This window comes from Populus alba, chromosome 3, assembly GCF_005239225.2.
Source record: "Populus alba chromosome 3, ASM523922v2, whole genome shotgun sequence".
Classification (NCBI taxonomy): domain Eukaryota; kingdom Viridiplantae; phylum Streptophyta; class Magnoliopsida; order Malpighiales; family Salicaceae; genus Populus; species Populus alba.
This window is the reverse complement of record NC_133286.1, coordinates 11,587,400-11,607,180: the sequence shown is the minus strand read 5'-3', so window position 1 is coordinate 11,607,180 and position 19,781 is coordinate 11,587,400. Positions and strand designations below refer to the sequence as shown.

Genomic DNA, 19,781 nt, shown 5'->3' with positions numbered 1-19,781 from the left:
ATGGAATAGCTATTCGATAATATAACGAGAATGAGGGGATTGAGCTGAGTAATTGATTGGCAAAAGAGAAGACGACGAGGAAACGAATGATGCCGATGATGTCTTAATTAACGTTGTTGGTTTAAACCTTTAAGGTTGTTTCTTCAACTGTTGCTTCATCTTGAAGAAATGAAGCAGTTATAACAGGCCCCCCAAAAAAAGGCAATCTTTGCTGTCATGGAAAGCAAACCCGCTTCTACAGTTTTGGGCTGTGATTCATTGACAACTGCTGTCAATGAATTGTGATGACAATAGTCTTCATGGCAGGCAAGTCCGTTCTACAAATGCTGTTGCTTATCTTGAGCTGATACCACTATTTACTATATAAAAAAAACTGTACACTTTTCATACGGGATAAATTGTTAATATACTGCTAAAGTCATCTACTAAAAATTTAAGTTGCTAAGTGAGTTGTTATTTATATAGAGTTTTTTATACTTGAAATTTACACAATATATATTATTTTGTGTTTAATGTTTATCAAATAGAATAAGAGTGATGAGATTTAAATTCACACGCTACTTTATACTTACTTTTTATCAAATAGAATGATAATGGTGAGATTCGAATCATGACCGTTTCGTCAGCAAGACTCTAATATATATCATGTCAAAAAATCATTTCAACCTAAAAACTTAAGTTGTTAGGTGAGATCTAGACTTACACTATTTTGTACTCAAATTTTATCAAATAGAATAAAAGTGGTGAGATTCAAACTTATAACCGCTTAGTCAATAAGGCTCTGATACAATGTCAAAAAATTAACTCAATCTAAAAGCTTAAGTGGTTATGTGAGGTTCCAAGATATGATTTATATAATTCTCTAGCACACCCCTAAAATAAAAGTTAAAACTTTTTTAATAAATGAAGTACATACAAATCCCAATCATCATTTGAAAAACACTATAAAATATAAAAATAGATTCATTTGCATTATTCAATGGAATGGCATGATGGTATCTTTGCTCTTCAAACGAAAAAAATATTGATCTAGCTATTAATTATAGGTATTAAAACCCTTTACAAAGTGAATTAATCATTATCAAATTGATTATGGACAAATAAATATTTTTTTCATTTCAAAAATACAATGAAATTACCAAAATGCCTTTAAAAACAAAAATTTTAAAACTTGTGTCCAAGGGCTTTTACAAATTCTCACAATGGTTTTTTTAGTTATTAAGAAGTCAATTGAGGGGCAATTTGATATTTGTATAAATACAAAAAAAAAAAAAAAAAACATAGTGAATTGATCAAAATATCATTGGAAGCAACAAAAAATAAAAATTACCCTTAAAAGGCTATCTCATATTTTCACAATGATTTTTTCATTAGTGTCATGTCAGCTAGGTGGCAATTTGGTATTTGCATAAATATAGATTATTGCAAAAAAAAACATAAAGTGGTTGCCGCATGTAAGAGACATTCATGCCTTTCAGACAAAGCATATAGTGCCTCCCGGTGGTCAAAATACCTCCCCAGCCATGTCATTGAAGTGACATTGTGCATGTTCTCACTTGTGGGATGACACATGTGGTTGGTCGTGGCACGGTTCGTCATTAATTGGCAACACTTTCTCCCCCTCTTTTTTCTCTTTTATCCCTTTGAAATTCACAATGGCCATGCAAAATTCTAGACTTGTCATCTGATTGATAAGGATTTTCACTTCGATCTTTATTCTTTTGATTTTTAATTTTTTTTTTTTGGCCTTTCATAAAAGTTTGATTTTTTTCTTTCAATTTTATCCTTCAATCTTAATTTGTGATATGGTTTTTTTCTTTTTTTTAGGCCTTTTGTTAAATTGATTTTTTTTTTAATTTAACCCTTCAATTATAAGTTTCTTTATATTTTTTATTTCAATTTCGATCCACATTCTTTTTATTTGTTTTTGGTTCTTTTGTTAAATTATTTTTGCTTTTCAATTTCAATATTATAGAATTTATTTTGTATTTCAATTTTAATGCTTATTATTTTCATTTCTATTTTTTAATCTTTTTTGTATGATTGATTTTTTTTTTCAATTTCATCCCTCAACATTTAATTGATTGGAGATTAAGTTTCATGGTTTTTCTAGATAAAATGTTTCCAGAGTAATGACCCGAGTCAATAGTTTGAGAAGTTAACATAGATTGACATTGGTTTTCTTTTAAAATAGGCATTGTGAATTTTTTTTTTGTTTTCTTTTCTATTGCCGTTATCCTGATCTCATAATTTGAGTCGCGACTTTAATGGGATGACCTGAGTTGGCTTTTCCCTAATTACCTAAGTTACAGGTTTATCATATTAACTTAGGTTGAATCAACTAATTTTCTTAGGTTCTTTTTTACCCCATGTCTTTTTGTTATATATATTTTATGAGTTGGGAATTGATCTACATTGTTTATCTCTTTTTGAAAAAAAAAATTCCCAAGTTATCATGAGCTTTTTTTATATATAATTTGATAAATTTATTGTCATTGTTTATTTTTTTATTATTTAATTAAAATAAAACTATCTTATTTAACTCAAGATTATATTATGAATCGTTGAAAAAAAAAAATTAGGCCTCCAAGGCAGTGCAGGTACGCAGCTAATATGCAACTAATTGAAATCTTATTGAACATCATAAAACATGTTTGATTTATGATGTGTTATGTTATGTTTTGATTATTATTTATTATATTATGCTTAAATGTGTTAAATCTTACTACAAAACAAAACATATTCAATTATTTAGTGATGAAAGATGGTGATGTAATTTAAATGAACTTGTTTTTTTCTATTTGAATTGTAATTATATATATGAATGGTCCACAGCTAAACTAATATATAAAAAATAAAATTATATTTTGATATTATATCATGTTATTAATTAAATATTAATTTTGTATTTATATTTATATATTATGTTTTAAAGCTTCTGTAAAAAAAGGCACATATTTAATATCATGAATATTGTATAATTAATAAGATAAAACTATTGGTATCTTAAATAAAAGACTCCTTCATTATAAAAAAAAATTACTTTACTCAGAACTACGTACAAACACTTATTTTAGCCTAACATAATTAGAGCAACCGACTTACAAAGGAGAGCCTGCTTAACCTACTTCGGGCTAATTCCAAGGAGCATAATATGTTCAATCTTCGAGTTTTGGAATTTGATATATTGGCAAGAGTTTAGGTAGTTATTTCGTATTCATCCAACAGAAAAAAGACATAGGTTTTTTTTTATTTTTGTATAAAAATTTCATGCACGTCAACTTAATTTTACACCTCAAAAGTCTAGTCTTCTAAAATAAAAACAAAACAAATTTAAAAAGGTAGCTCAATTGAATAGATTTTAAATTTATTTTTCAGTAATTATAAATTTGAGTCTTTTTAAAATTATTAAAAATTTACATGATTATTAATTTCAAAATATATAAAATTGGTTAAGATATACACAAGTTAATCAAAACATCCATATTAAATAAATAAATAAAAATGAAACTATTCAAGTTCCATTGAAAATACATACAGAGGAATGTATTTAATTTAGCAGCGCAGGTTTTTGTCCCAATAATTAGCTGAATACATTTATATTTATTAAGTAGACAACTCTTCTAACAAAATTGTCAGGATGGCCGAGTGGTCTAAGGCGCCAGACTCAAGTTCTGGTCTTCGTGAGAGGGCGTGGGTTCAAATCCCACTTCTGACATTATTTTTTAGTACACAAATGAAACGTAAAGGATATGGTAAATTGTTGGACTGTAACACTCAGGTCGGAAGACTATATATAGAACTAACTCTATCTTAGCACATTCGAAAATAAGGGAATTCGTACAAATTGCATTTACATTATTAAGCAACTTCCTATGCAGGGAAATGCTAGCTTTGTGATCAAGCCTCGCCTTTTTAATTTACTCAAGAACACTGCCAAGTACTCAAGAACTCGAGCCTTGATCACAGAGCTGCCCGGGGAATGATATGCGAATAGTTTATTCTAAATTGTTTATTATTTTTCTTTTGTACTTGGATGGAGTTTTTAGTCGCTTGCAACTTTCAACCCATATGTGGACCGTTGACAAAAAATAACGTAGCGGTGCTGCCATGGAGATGCAAATCGACGAAAAGATTGGTTAGCTAATTGTGCTGTTAGGTCAGCTGTGGGTTATTACCCCTTACCCCAAATATGATGCTTAGATTTTAGGCTTCGGCCCACTTGATAAAAAAATATTAATGGAATAATTAAAAAAAAAAAAAAACCGCCATTGGCATGTCCCTAGTACAAGTACTCAACGTAAATGCTCTCCAATACTTAACACTTGAAACAAATTTCTTACAGGAGAAAAAAGAAATTGTATTGATTTTTATTTCTATTAATAAAATTATATATCAATAAGGAATGAAAAACATTATGTTAATGTGTAATAGAGACACAATATCCGTTCATATAAACAAGATAAAAATACCTATGCAAATTTCATCTTAAATACAATGTTTGATTTTTTATACTATCATAATATGGAGCGTAGAGCACAAACATTTAAATTGGTTTGCACTTATTTGAATTTTATTGGTGGTAATGGCTTGGTTAGTGCATCAACCAACTTAATTATATCTACTAGAAAGAAATTGAAATACTAATTGTTTGTTGCAAACTTGATCTCTAACAAAGTGAAAATCTTTTTTGATTTGCTCTTTTTTTTTTTTCCATAAAACACAAGATTGGAGTTGAGTAAGTTGGTCCAATATTATCACACCATAGGATTAGAGCTTGTTGTTGAGGAAAACCAAGTTTAGATAACACCGACTTGATTCATGTAATTTTTGTTATTGTATTTTATAGAACCTTGTAGTTTACCTCAATATTGTTGTGAGCTATAGTAGGATGTTGTTTGCAACTCTTGGAGGCTAAGTTAGATCCTAGAAATATACAATAAGCACAAATAAATCATCGATAATCTCTATCAGCTCCCTAATCTGAATAAGAATATGCTTGCAATATGAATTTGCTAACTTTATGTACATCAAATGCTAAAACTAGCCCTGTAAATGCATGCAAAATATTGCATGCTACAAACAATACTTCTATAGAGACTAGCATTTTCAAAATGTTTTCCATATGTAGAAGTAAGATGGCAATTACAAGCTATAAGCCCTAGGAATTGTTTATAAAATAATAAAGAATGGATAAATAAGACATCATAAGGATTTTATTCTTATAAAAACAAATAATGATTAAAGGGATTTTGTTGAAAGTAAGAAAAGGAAATGAAACCAAGTTAGTATAAAGAAGGGTATTAAATGTTAGAGGAAGTTTAGAAAAATAACCAAATAATGAATTAAAGGAATTGCGGGGAAATTTTCAAAATTTGAAAACTTCCATCTCTCTTTTATTTCTTTCAAAACTAGTGACAACACATGAAAAGAAAAGGAGGAGAAACTTTCAAGAGAATTATTGTGCTAATGGTTAGGAAAAGAGAGATTGAGTGTTCAGGTGGGTTTAGGGAAGGATTAAACATAAGAAAACACTAAGATTATGGAGGATTTGTAGAGAGAGAAAGATTGTTTCAAGTAAAAAATGAAGAAAAGGGGAGAGAAAAAAGGAGACTTGGAATAAACCTAAAGTGGTTTGTGTTTGAAACTAAAATTACGACCCAATAGGATGTTTAAAACATGTTTATGTCAATTTGAATAAAAATTTCTTGATTTTCATTATAATTCTTGCACAATCAAATTAGTGTTCTAGATGGAAATTTAGAGGAAAGGTAAATTATTTTGAAATTTGATTTCTAGGATCAAAGTGGAATAAATGAATTTATGATGAATTGATGAAGAAATAGGGGAGATTTTTGAGACCTAAGTGGTGGGTCATGTGTAAAGTAATGAATAGTAAGTTTTCTTGATAGTTTTTTTATAAACTATGTTGTAATTGTTTTATGAATAATGATTTTTGAGTATTTGATGTTATTTCGATGGTGATTTTAATAAATTGAGAATTTAGTATAATTGAAGAAATTGTTAAACAAAAGAATAAGAAAAATGATTTCTAAATAAGAAAAATTATAGAAAGCAACAAGTTCATGTTTTCTTTCTTAGGTTAGCTGACAATGATGAAGGGTGAGTCAAATTAGTCATGTTTTAAGTTATAATAGGGATTTTACCAAGATATGATATATGGTGTAATTAGAATATAAATGAATAAAGGAAGATAGGAATGAAAGTATAATGAAATGTTTATTTGTTGTTAGTCATTTAGATTATTAATAAGAAATTCAAATGATGAAGTTATATGTAATATACAATTAATTCCGTTAAAAATCAAAATGGAACATTGAGAATGGAAAGTTAAATATAATAATGATTTTTATTATTATTATTATTACTGAGTTTGTTAAGGGTAGTACTAGTTAATAAGAAAATTAATTTGCAGGGGATACCTTATAGCTAGAGGAGGGGCTTCTAACATAATAAGTAGGTTCTCAATATTGATAACATTGTTATATGTAGAGTTTAATAGAGACAAATGATGTAAAATAGTTTTTTTATTTTTCCATTATGTTTGTTGTGCACATAGTCTAAATATTTATAATACAGCTGTAAGTAAATCACTCCTACTAATTTTCTATACAAAATTCAAAAGTAAAATCTGAAGACGTAAATCAAGGCATTTAACATAATAAAAAATAAAGGTCCAGGATTGTTATTATGTCTTCTCCGCTTGCTGAGGTTTGGCCTGACTTTTAGTTGCTGTTACAATCTTCTACGTGATCAATGGATCTCATCAATTCAATATTATGTTATGTTAATGTTGTCATCGTGAAATTTATTTATTTATTTTGATATTATTGTGCAAGTAAATGAATGATGGAAGAAAAAGAAGTGTATGAAAGGAATATTTGATTAGCTATTCTTGAAGGAAAGCTAATGATGTCAAGGAATTCTTGGCATAACGTTAAAAGAGTATACAGTTATAATATTTAAAAGAACCTAATTATCTATTCCATGTATTTGAATAGCTAATAATATCAATTAATGGATTATATGGATATTGACATTTCCTTTAAACCCTTGACCATTTCATATTGTAACATTTTCCATACCATTGTAGCCATTATTTGTCATATTCGGATTAGCCACATCATCGACGAGATGATGAGTTGCACTTGTATTTGCATGCCATTCAGTTTTTTAATCATTATTTTTCACTACTTTCATAGCTTGCTTGAGTGAAAATTGTGTAGAGTCCTAATAAACAAGATCAAATCTATGGTAACATTTACAAGCATAATGTTCTGGTTTATCACAAACCTGGAAAATAAAAAAACATTGGTCATTGCTTTAGGTAGTAGAATTGAAGCCACCATGACGTCCACGCCTCCGTCCTCGAGGACCATCGCGTCTACTTCTTCCAAAAGACTAGAAATTATGACATCGAGCAACTTTAATAGATGCTTGCTGCACTGTAAAAACAAGTTGTTGTCAAGAAAGGCGAGCTTCAACAGTCAATAAAAGAGAATAAATTTCTTCAACTGTTATATATAGTGTCTGTATGGGCAGAGATGGATGCCACGAAGCTGTCATATTCATGGCCTCGTCCTGCAAGCACGTAAGTGATAATATCATCATGAGTTATAGACTGTCCAACAATGGCTAACTCGTCTGTAAGTTTCTTGAAGAAGAGAAAATAATCTATGGCATATTGATTTACCTTAGTTGTGGAGGCCAATTATGTGCATATCTGAACAATTCTCGCACAAGACCTGGAAGAAAAGGATTCATCAAGAGCACGCCACATTATGGAAGAAAGGGTACCATCAAGATACCCGAAGAGATCTTGACCTCTGAAATAAGGCACCATTTGTGCTTTCTTGAGAAGATAATTATCAGGATTAAGTTTGACAGTGACCACATCAGATATGGAAAGAATAGAGGGTTGATTGGAAAGTTGAATTTCAGAACTGAGGAGGAGGAGGAGGAGGAGGAGGAGGAGGAGGAGGAAGACATAGTTAGATGTTGGTCCTTTAAAGTTCTAATACTATGTAAAACAATTGAAATGCTAAAATGTTAATATATTTTTATGTAGCATACATAGAAATTTTATAATGATAGAATTACGACAAATTTCCTACTTTACTTGAATAATTCAAATTCCTGTATCTATAAAATTTCAGTAACTCAAAATCATTTCTCCTCATAGTTATCCTCCTCCTAAGTTTGCTGCTATAATCTTGGCACTTTATATGGCTTGTATGGTTGGCAATTACTCATGAAACTTATCTTTCTCATCTTGGTTACGAGTAATTCACCGGAGCATAGTTATCAAGCCTGGTTTAAAGCTCCGGTCGCAAATTCTTAGGGTTAATTTACTGGTTGTGGGTCAATCTAAATTTATTTAAAAATAATATCGTTTTAAAAAATAAAATAATATTATTTTAAATAAATTGTTTTTTTTAAAAAAAAAAAAAAAAAAAAAACCCTTCAAGTAAACTTTTCCTGGTTTCACCAAAACATCCAAATTTAAGTGAGTCAATTTCTAAAATATTTTGGAAAAATACCTTAAGGATATATATTCCTTGTTATTCAATGATAGTGCAAGGAGCTTTACCCCGTGTGAAATCCTTTATCTCTTGGGCAGGGCTTAGGCCCCTGTCTCTATAAACAACAACAGCAGACCCGAAAGCGAACAAAACCTGGTTAGCCGTTGGTAGCAAAACACAAACCCTGCTTCTGCTCCAATCAAAACAAGTAAAAACCTGTTTGAGCAAAGGTAACAGAAATCAAAGAAGCATCAAATGACACCAGCCTTCCATCTCTTTAACTCAAACCGTTCCTCTCTCAATCTCCAACACTATCTCTGTCTTTCTCATTACACCACCACAACACCTCCATCAATAGCAAGACAATTCCAAGAACATCATCGTCATCAACAAAACCAAACAAACCCTCTCCTTTCAAGCCTTGAAAGAAAAAGCCACCAACCTTTGATTTCCCTCATAAAATCATGCACCCGAAAGTCCCATTTGCTCCAAATCCATGGCCATCTAATCCGCAACTCGCTCCTTCACTACCCTACCATTTCTCTCCCTTTCTTGTCTCGCATGGCACTCTCTCCCATCCGAGATATCTCATATTCCCGCCAATTTTTTTCTCAAATTCCGAACCCATCTGTATTTCTATACAACACATTAATAAGAGCTTATTCTATGAGTAACTCTCCTATTGAAGGGTTCTTTATGTACCAAGAAATGAGAAAGAAAGGTTTACGTGCAGATCCTGTATCTTTATCTTTTGTTATCAGGTGTTATATTAGAGTTAGTTCGTTAAATGGTGGTGAACAGGTTCATGCAAGGATTTTAGGTGATGGGCATCAATCTGATAGCTTGCTGCTTACTAACTTGATGGATTTGTATTCACTTTGCGATAAGGGCAGCGAAGCTTGCAAAGTGTTTGATGAAATGCGTCAAAGAGACACTATTGCTTGGAACGTGTTAATTTCTTGTTATATGCGTAGTCGTAGGACTAGAGATGTTTTGGTAATATTTGATGGTATGCTGAGTGGTGAGCTCGGATGTGAACCGGATGATGTAACGTGCTTGCTTCTACTCCAAGCATGTGCAAGCTTGGGTGCGTTAGAATTTGGTGAGAAGGTTCATGGTCATATTGTGGAACGAGGGTATGATAATGCGACCAACTTGTGTAATTCGCTTATAGCAATGTATTCGCAGTTTGGGAATTTGGACAAGGCTTTTGGTGTGTTTAAGGGCATGCACAATAAGAATGTGGTTACATGGAGCGCTATCATTTCAGGTCTTGCTATGAATGGGTACGGGAGAGAAGCTATTGGAGCATTTGAAGAGATGCTAAAAATGGGTGTTTTGCCTGATGATCTGACTTTTACTGGAGTTCTGTCCGCTTGTAGTAATTGTGGGTTGGTTGACAAGGGGATGATTATCTTTGCTAGAATGAGCAAGGAATTTGGGATAGTGCCAAATATTCATCATTATGGATGCATGGTTGACCTTCTTGGGCGTGCTGGCCAGCTTCATCAAGCATATGAGCTTATAATGTCAATGAGGGTCAAACCAGATTCAACCATATGGAGGACCTTACTTGGGGCTTGTAGAATTCATCGCAATGTTATACTTGCAGAACATGTTGTTGAGCATTTGATTGAACTTAAGGCTCAAGAGGCTGGTGATTATATTTTATTGTTCAATTTGTATTCTTCCGTTGACAATTGGAAGAAGGTGACAGAATTGAGGAAGTTCATGAAGGAGAAGGGGATTCAAACCACACCTGCCTCTAGTTCAATTGAATTGAAAGGTAAGGTCCATGAGTTTGTTGTGGATGATGTTTCTCATCCACAAAAGGATGAGATTTATGAGATGTTGGACGAGATTAGTAAGCAGCTGAAGATTGCTGGTTATGTTGCTGAAATAACATCCGAGTTGCCCAATTTAGATGCAGAAGAAAAAAGGTATGTTCTTTCTTATCATAGTGAGAAGTTGGCTATAGCTTTTGGAGTTCTTGCAACACCACCAGGCACGACAATCAGAATAGCGAAGAATCTCAGAATTTGTGTTGATTGCCACAATTTTGCCAAGATCCTTTCAGGGGTTTATAACAGACAAGTAATTATTACAGATCATACTCGGTTCCATCATTTTCGAGGAGGACACTGCTCATGCAATGATTATTGGTAATGATACTTTGATAATAACTTCGTGAGTTTGAACTTTGATAAACATTCTCACTAGTCGGCAGCTGGGAAGCTTTCTTACAAACGCTATGCTCATTGATAAGAAATTTTGGATTCCAGTCAACCCATTTGATTTGGCGAGGCAGATTTCACTCTGAATACATCTAATTGTGTGCAGTCCATATGTGAAAGACACCCAAATATGGTTTATGACGATGCACTCTAAAGTTTTCAAAACATAAAAGGAAAAGGAGGATTTTGGAACTTTTCAACCGTGGTGGACCAAAGTTTGGTGAGTTCATCCTGAGTGATTTTGGATCTTCTCAACAGTGGTGGACCAAAGTTTGTTGAGTTCATCCTGAGTTCCCCCACAAAATTCCTTGAGCAAAAGCCGTTGGAATTATTAGTTTATACATAGGAAGAACCCGTTTTGTTGTACTTAAATCCCATGCTGATGGTCTTCATTAAAGTATAGTGGGTGGCTTGGGGGAGTTCTATTAGTGTACACTGGCGAGACCGAGCTCTTGGATATCATGGAAGAATTAACTAAACTGACAAGACCAAGATATTAGAAGTATAGTTATAAACTTGATAGATTGCATGCGCTTTGTCGTGGGCTGGATTAATTTTTTTGTAATGTAGAAAAACAACGCCCTTGTATTTTAAAGAATGAAAAAAAAAATCTATGACCTAAGAACTAAAAACAAATAACAATCGTCAATCATCAGGAAACATAATGCAAAAAGATGAAATCAGAAACAAAATACTAAAAACAAAGCATAAGCAAAACTAAGTGATATTATCAAAACTCGCGAGTAGGATCATGTGGACAGGATAATTTAATAAAAAAAAGTTTAATTTTAAAAAGAATCGAATTTTAAAGTACAAAATAAAAAAGGATATATAAAAAAAAAAAAAAACAACTTCAAAATGAACTTGGATCACCCGGATAAATCTCTCATCTAGATCATGGGATAGGAATAACCTAATTAAAAAAAAATGAAAAAAAATAACAAATCTTTTTTTTTAAAACAAACTACTTCAGAAGATATAATTGGGAAAGAAAACAACATCAACTTGCGTAAACTTTTTAAACTCATTATCATAGGTATTGACTAAATTGGAAGCATCGCATCTGGGAAATTATTATTTTAAAACTTGACTCGACCCGACAGGTTAACCCGTGACCCTCAACTTAGACCAACCAAGTTTAAAAAGAAATTGGGGGAGAATTGATCAAGTGTAATATGATCAAAAACCCGAGTTGACCCATGTTTCGGTTAACCCGAGGAAAATCTAGTCAAAACCCATTTACTATTTTCCTTTCTTTTTTTTTTTTTTCAAAATTGTATCATTTTGATCTTTTTTATCAAACAAAAAGATTTGGTTAACTCAAGTCAACCCACTTGACATATAACCTGATAATTGTCCTAGATTGACTCCTAAGTAAGGCCTATAAACAATGAGAAAAACCTAGGAGATCAAATTTCAATAAATAAAATGTTGAATGATGAAATAAAAAAAAAAATAAAGGATAAAAAAATAACAATTAAGAGAATAAGAACCTCATTTGGGAAAAACAAAATTAAATTGAAAGGTAAAATAAAAAAAAAATCAAATTCACAAATGGATCCAAAACAAATAAAAAACAAAGAATATTAATTTCCAACAAACTCGATGATTATGGATGAAATTTTAAGAAAATAATTAAAAATGATTGAAACTAATCTATCCCAACCTTCAGAAATTGTGACATGGATCATGAGGCCAAATCACAACATGAAAGTCAAACTTGAAAAAATAACAATGTAAAATTCCTAACCAACCAAAATAATTTGGAATAAACTTGAAGAAAAAATATTTTAAAAAATATAGATTTAAAAAGAAAAAGAACCAAATTTGACAAAAAAAAAAAACAAATTATAAGGGGATATTTAATATAAAAATAAAATGTCAAGGTATGAAATCCAAAGACAAATTAATTTAATAAATTATTCAAGACCAAATATATTGCAATTAAAAGAATGAGGAACAAATATGATATAAAATCAAGTGTGAAGGGATGAAATTGAAAAAAACAAATTAACTTAATAAATAATTCAAGGCCAAATATATTGCAATCAAAAGAATGATGACCTAATTTAACTTAGCAAATAAAGAGTCAGACTTTCTTGTTTTTTTGCAATGGCTAGTGCGAGATTCTAGGAGGAGAGAGGGAGAGGAGAACGAGGGAGGGAGGGAAAAAACTCGGCCAGAGCTCCTCCGCGTGCCATCTCCGCACACATGCCTCACCACCGTGATGTGGGGTGGTGAGGCATATCGAATGTCGCCCTAAAAGACAACATTCGATGTCGTTTGGGAGCAACACGCACCATCCAAAAGGCGCGGGCAGTGCCCACAAGCACGCGCCAATAAGTTTTTAATACACACACACACTTAATTACTTTGACTCCACTTGAGATTTACAATAAAACCATACGAAGAAAAAAAAAAAAAAAAAAACCCTTGCATGCAGCCTTAGTTTTTTTTTCAAAATTCAAGGGTAAATTTGTGTTTTTACTGTTAAAAAAAAAAATGGAGAAGCCCCTCAATACATGCATATTGTTTTCCCCTCCCAATGGAATAGTCGTAACTTGACTATTTGTTTTTTTTGAAGAAAAAAAAAAGACAAGGAACCCCCTGCCCAAAGATTTAAATTGTGTGCTTTGAAGGGCAAATTAGTATTTATACTATGGCAAAAAAGCATTGAACAAACCATTTTGTCCCCAATCATTTTTTCACATGCAAATTCATCTCATAGAAAAAACAATCTTACCCTCCATTTGCATGCTTAATCATTTTTTTAGTAAGGGTAGATTCATCTTTATATTATTTCAATTTACAATAATTTTTATCTTGATGAACAATAAAAGACTGAGGGCTTTTAGTTTTTTTCTTAACTAGTTAGTTGACCCACGGTTCACCACTGGTAAGATAGTTGTTTTTTGGCAAAGAAAAAATGCAAGCTTTTCAAATGCATTTTTTTTTTACAAAACAAATTCTAATTATAAATAAATAAATAAGTGTTAATGCGTTTATTCAACTCACCTATCTACAAGTTGAATAATTTTTTTTCTAACAAAGAAGAACTAATATATAGGTGTTATGAAGGTATTTTTTGACATCAAGTAAAATATATATATTAATGTGAATAAAAAAATTGATACTTACATATAATAAAATATAATGAAAATCATATACGGTAATAAAAGCATGTAAGATCCCAAACTAATTTTTAATGTAATAGAAAAATAAGACAATGTTACAATTACTATAATGAAAATATTTTTCTTAGTCTTTGTCAAATAAATTTTCAAATAAAAGTGTAAAGAAAAAAAAAACCAATTACAAAAGAATGAAGATAAGAACAACAAAAAAGATATAAATAGACCAAGTGCAGAGTGATAAATATTTCAAGTGTAAAGAATAAAAAATAATATTTTTTTCAAAAACAAAAGTGTAAAGAAAAAAAAAATAGAAACTAAAAAAAACTATTACAAAGAAATAAAGATAAGAACAAAAATTAATGATAAATAGACCAAGTGTAAAATAATTAAAATGATCATTATAACCAATAATAACAATAATAATAAGATTGCCCCTTCTTCTTATTTACTTGAGTCTTGTGATATGTGGCATGATAGATTAGGTCATATGAATTAAAATTCTATAGAAATAAATCATGAATGTGAAATTTATGTAGAATTAGAATTCATAAAATGTTTTTTTCAAATAATTAAAGAAATTAGTGAACCTCTTGACTTAGTTCACTCAAATATTATTGATTTAAAATTTATGCAAACTAGAGGTGAAAAAAATATTATGTTATTTTTATAAATAATTATACAAGGTATTGTTATATTTATTTGCTTAGAAGTAAAGAATAAGCTTTTAAAATGTTTAAACATTACAAGAATGAAGTTTAAAATCAACTTAACACAAAGGTAAAGGCAATAAGAAATGATAAAGGTGGAGAATATGAAGCATCATTTGGTTAATTATATTCCCAAAATAGTATTATCCAACAATTAACTACTCCTTATTCACCACAAAAAATGGTGTTGAGGAATGTAAAAAACTAAATATTAAAAGAAATGATGAATGCCTATTGATAAGTTCAAGAGCACCTCAGAACTTGTGGGGAGAGACAATTCTAACTGCTAATTATATACTTGACAAAATACCTTATAAAAGTTAGAAAAAAATACAATATGAATTGTAGAAAGATAAAAAAACCTTCCTATAAATACTTTAAAGTGTGGAGGTGTCTTGCAAATATAGAAATATATGATCCTAAAAAGGTCAAGATATGACCAAAAACTATAGATTATGTATTTATTGGATATGAGTACAATAATAATGTATATCAATTTCTTGTACATAAGTCAAGTGTTGAGGATATCCATCATAATAATATTATGAAATCAAGAAATGTTACACTCTTTGAAAATGTGTTTTCATGGAATGAAGCACGAGAGATTCGTTCATTTAAGAGAATGATTGAGGTTAGGTCAAGTAATCATGATCAATTAAAAGACGATAAAGTTGATTTTAGAGGGAGCAAAAAGGAAAAAAAGACCAAAATATTTAGTCCTAATTTTTTAACATTTTTGTTAAAAAATTGAATCTCGAACCTACTTTAAGACAATGTCATATCGGAAAACTTTATATTAAAACGAGATGGTCACTAATAAATTTGAATCCATTATGAATAATGATAAATGAGAACAAGTAGATCTTTCTTCCGAAATTAAACCATTATGTCATAGGTGAATCTTTAAAAGAATGGTGAAAGTTGATAGTCTACCGAGCAACAAATGACTAGCTTTAATTGACACAACATTACATAACACTTTATAATAATATTTACAAATAAAAAAAGTATAGAAAACCTGCTTATTTAAAATTTAAAATTATATGCATTCTAGACTTTTTTTTAAATAACTTTTTATGTTTTATATTTTCTTGTTAAACATCATTGTTCACTATTCTAATATATTTACAACCTTGGAGATTCCCCAGCAATTGGATGTGGCTTTGATTCCAAATATAATGATTTTAAAGTAGTAAAGATTTGATAATTTTATTTATCGACCCACGATGAGTCAATTCGGAAAGTGGGGTGCATACTCTAAGCACAGATTCTTGCTATCATGCCAATTGATTTCAAGGGCTGTGACATTAGATGTGTTGCTTTTTTTTTTTTTTCTTTTTTTTTATTGGCTGGCTGCGGACTTGACATCTTACGATGGATCCCCATTCCTTCGGGCTTGTCACCCCTAGACGACCAATTTGACTGTGTTTTGTCATTTGATCTTAATGCTTGAGTGTTCAAAACAATATCAGTGACAGAAAAAAAAAAAAATTCTATAATCACAGATGATTCTAGTTCCTTTTTTGCTAAAGTTTTGAATGATTCTTTAGCTATTGTTGTTTCTTATAATCGTTCATCGGAGGAGTGGCCTGACGTTTGGACGTTCGACGACAAGGAGGGAATAAAAAAGTGGAGGAAAACAACAATTGAACCCATTTAAATTTTCGTACCTTGTTGTGTTTCTGGAAAAATGGCAAAGCTTTTATTGAAGATAAAAATGGACACCACAAGAAATTAAACATCTTCATCTTGGATATCTCCTCGACTCGTTGAAGTTGGCTACTTGCACAGCAAGTTTAGTTGCCATAGAAGGGAGAAATCAAAGAGGGGACGGAGGCCTGTTGTGGTTGTCTTTTAAAGTATTTTTCATGTTAAAATATATTAAAATAATAATGTTTTTTTATTTTTAAAAATTATTTTTAAAATCAAAGCATCAAAACAATATAAAATATATAAAAACAAATTAATTTTGAGTAAAAAAATTGATTTTTTAAGAAATACGTGATTGTCCACGTTTCCAAACGAACTCCAAATGACAATTTATTTTAGTTTATTTTAGCATTGTTCACACATTAAAAAATAAATTGATTTTTTTTTATTTTAATTTAATTTTTTTTAATGTTTTTTTTTTATTTTGATATGTAGATGTAAAAAATATTTTTTTAAAAAAGATATTATTTAATTTATTTTAAAAAAACAAATACTTTGAAAAATAATTGTTATCACAATAAAATATTGTGATAGTGTTTTAAAATGCAGTCCAAATGCCACTCGACAAGAATTTAAAAATTTTTGTTTGCTTTAAATTATTTTTTTTATTTTTTTTATTGTTTTAATATGTTAGTATGAAAAATAATTTTTTTAAAAAAATATATATTATTTTAATATATTTTCAAATAAATAATTTTAAAAAAAATAATTAAAATATTCCTTCTAATATTATCCCCTCTATGTTTTTTTATTATTATTATTATCAATTACATCATGAAGGGTAATAAATACTAATAAAACAATAATTTTGCTTTATTGCCAATAATTTAAGGCTTCTCTAGAATGCTTGTCAATAATTTCAGCAATTAAACCTTAAAAAAACCTCGTTCCCTTTAACAATCATCATCAATTCGCAATAACCAAGCGAGGAGGTTATTAGAACCCTAATTTCTTTCAAAAAGCAACTGTGATCAGTGATCACAGATTTGGTGGTGTCAAATAACAGCCACAGCTATGCTTCCAGGCATATCATTTGGCAGAGCATAAGAACAATTATCGCTAGAAGATCCATAAACATGTACAAATGCCACCGCCATCAATCATTCTCCCCAAATAAAAATCCATAAACATGCTCCCAACATATTACTGTAGAGTCGTCTTATTATTCAAATGATTTGATATGCCATGCTTTCCTTTTCTTTTTTCTTTTTTTTTTTAAAATTTATTAATATAAATATTTAAATTAATTTATGCGAATTTTAACTAATCCTCATAAATCCTTAAAAAAAACAACTATATAAACTTTAATTTAACCGGTGAACTCGAACGTCTTGCTTTCTTTTAACATCGCATGATGAAGTGCTGATCATATCATCTGTGACCAATTCATCTAATGCAACAAGCCAATATCAACACCTACCAGGAGACAAGAAAGAACACAGCATAAAATAGCAAAAACTAAACAGACACATTAGATCATGGGCAACTCTCCAAAAGGACATCAACAATGAGGCTACTGTAAATTACTGCACTTTAGCACCTTTTTACAGATTGGGGATGGTCTTATTCCCCAGGATTACACGTACTGCTATCCCTACCATTAAACTTCCTTCCTGCCAATTTGCTGCTCCCTAAGAAGTTGAGACGGCCAAGAATCAGCGGCGGTTGGATATCTAGGATGTGGTTTGCTCACATTCGAGGTAGCCATTGGAAAACCTTGCACGTGATCAGGACTGATGGGAACCACGAAGACAGTCGATGTCTGCTGCAATGCAACAGCATCTACAGCAGGCAACCTGAAAGAGTCTACTGGAAAATGTGGTGGTTGCAGAAATTCAGGAGGAGGCACGTTTAGATCAGGCTTTGATTTTGAAGCCGCTCTCATTTCGAGTTCACTGTGCAGTTTCCCAATTTGATGTTCCAAGGCAGAACTCTCCTCCCTCAGCTCATTTTTCTCAACAGTTACATAGTGAGATTCAGATAAGAGAGCTACATTTTCCTTCTTGAGGGATTCAATCTGCGTATGCAAATCCTTTAATAATCGAGTTGTTTCACACAACATAGAAGCCTTCCCGTTATTTGACTGACTCAATTCTGCTCAAGAAAAGAAAATTCTAAAAGATTAATCCAATTTTCGATGAATACAAAGCTCATCGTAAGAAAAAAAAACCATTGAATTTACCTAGAGCAGAGGCTAACTCAAGAAAGAGCTCATTCAATTGCTCACGCTTCAGTTTCTCCCTCTCAGACTTGTGAATTCTTTTCGGAACTTTCCCCTTACTCTCCCCAGCAGGAAAGCATCTGTGTCACACCACAAACACCATCAATTTAATTCAAAATAAAAAATAATTCACTCAATTGTTTTTTCGATAGCGATCTCTAGTGCTTTGTAATTCACATAAATTCACTACAAACTACCGATTTTCAGTCACATCCTCAACTGTTTCATTCAGCTCTGAACCCATGCTCATCTCAGTTAGCAAAATCTGCAAAAAAAAAATAGCAAAAACCCATTTAGTTGAAGAAAAAAAAAAGAACCAAAAGAAAAATCAGGTTTCCTCCTTTTCAAATGATTTCTCAAAAACAAACAAAACCCAATTGAAATAAAAATCAAATTAAATAAAAATCAAACACGAAAATCCCAGATGAAAATAATGAATGACCAGAGAAATCAAAGCCTTATAACTCAAAATCAGAGCCGAAAAAACCCCAGGAAAGAAAGAAGAAGAAAAAGCCAAGTTTCCAATTATTTGATTGAAACAACGTTGGCTGTAAGAGAAGTCAGAGAAATCTTTAAAAATTGTTCGGTTTAAGAGAAAGGTAATGTGATTAAGAGTTGAAATCAAAATTAAGAAGCAGCCACTTATACTTTTAAATATTCACGAAAACCCATCAAACTATCATCTTTAAGCAAGATCGAAGTCCAACCTTCGATATCTTCACACGACAAAGCTTTAACAACAACAAAAACGATCTCAGCAATAAAAAGGAGGGATTTTCGATTTCATTACCTCAGGGTTTAAAGTGTAGATTGAACCAAAAATCTAAAACGCCTGATATGAGAAGTTTTGATGGTCGTGATGGATCCAAGAACCCTGCTGTTGAATGAGGTCGCTATTGTTGCTGTAGAATGAGAGAGATGTAGAGGATTTCTTTTTACATGTATCTCCCTAACCAGCAACTGCCATGACTGTTAGAGAGAGAGGGGTGCATTTCGTTAAGAGAGGGGTTTAGGTGGAGAAGAAGGCTTGGAAGATCAAAAGAGAGGAGTGCGTTTGATAGTTATGTTTCGTTGAGGGAGGGAGGGAGGGAGGAGAGGGGAGTGTGGCTAGGTAGTTTGGTTTCTCTTATTTGGCTGCTGTTGCTGTTGTGCACAAGAAATCGCGTGGAGAGCATCAGACTTTTAGAGAGCATCTAGCATGTCTGGCGAGGGAAGCACGAGCACTTCATATA

The 19,781-nt window shown here is 31.2% G+C and overlaps 2 protein-coding genes and 1 non-coding gene across 3 annotated transcripts; 2 read left to right on the top strand and 1 right to left on the bottom strand.

Moving 5' to 3' along the window:
• Window positions 1-3,634: 3,634 nt before the first annotated feature.
• On the top strand, window positions 3,635-3,718 carry TRNAL-CAA (transfer RNA leucine (anticodon CAA)). The gene has a single exon. It is a non-coding gene; the product is annotated as a tRNA-Leu (tRNA).
• A 4,925-nt stretch (window positions 3,719-8,643) lies between these two features.
• LOC118062886 (pentatricopeptide repeat-containing protein At3g47530) lies at window positions 8,644-11,656 on the top strand. Its single transcript, XM_035076756.2, has one exon. The coding sequence runs from the start codon at window positions 8,799-8,801 to the stop codon at window positions 10,707-10,709; it is 1,911 nt and encodes a 636-aa protein (XP_034932647.1). The 5' UTR covers window positions 8,644-8,798; the 3' UTR covers window positions 10,710-11,656.
• Window positions 11,657-17,752: 6,096 nt separating this feature from the next.
• LOC118062884 (transcription factor bHLH47) lies at window positions 17,753-19,781 on the bottom strand. The gene is made up of 4 exons (XM_035076751.2): window positions 19,340-19,781; window positions 18,747-18,814; window positions 18,511-18,629; window positions 17,753-18,422 (listed from the first exon to the last, which is right to left on the bottom strand). Exons 2-4 carry the CDS (start codon window positions 18,797-18,799, stop codon window positions 17,929-17,931), a joined length of 666 nt encoding a protein of 221 aa, XP_034932642.1. The 5' UTR covers window positions 18,800-18,814; window positions 19,340-19,781; the 3' UTR covers window positions 17,753-17,928.

Excerpts from the sequence above, each read along its gene's own strand:
- LOC118062886 (XM_035076756.2), top strand. The coding sequence starts at position 8,799 with ATGACACCAGCCTTCCATCTCTTTAACTCAAACCGTTCCTCTCTCAAT.
- LOC118062884 (XM_035076751.2), bottom strand. The coding sequence starts at position 18,799 with ATGAGCATGGGTTCAGAGCTGAATGAAACAGTTGAGGATGTGACTGAA. Across the intron at positions 18,630-18,746 it reads GAGGATGTGACTGAAAATCG|ATGCTTTCCTGCTGGGGAGA; the intron begins GTAGTTTGTAGT and ends GGTGTGACACAG. Across the intron at positions 18,423-18,510 it reads TGAGTTAGCCTCTGCTCTAG|AATTGAGTCAGTCAAATAAC; the intron begins GTAAATTCAATG and ends TTTCTTGAGCAG.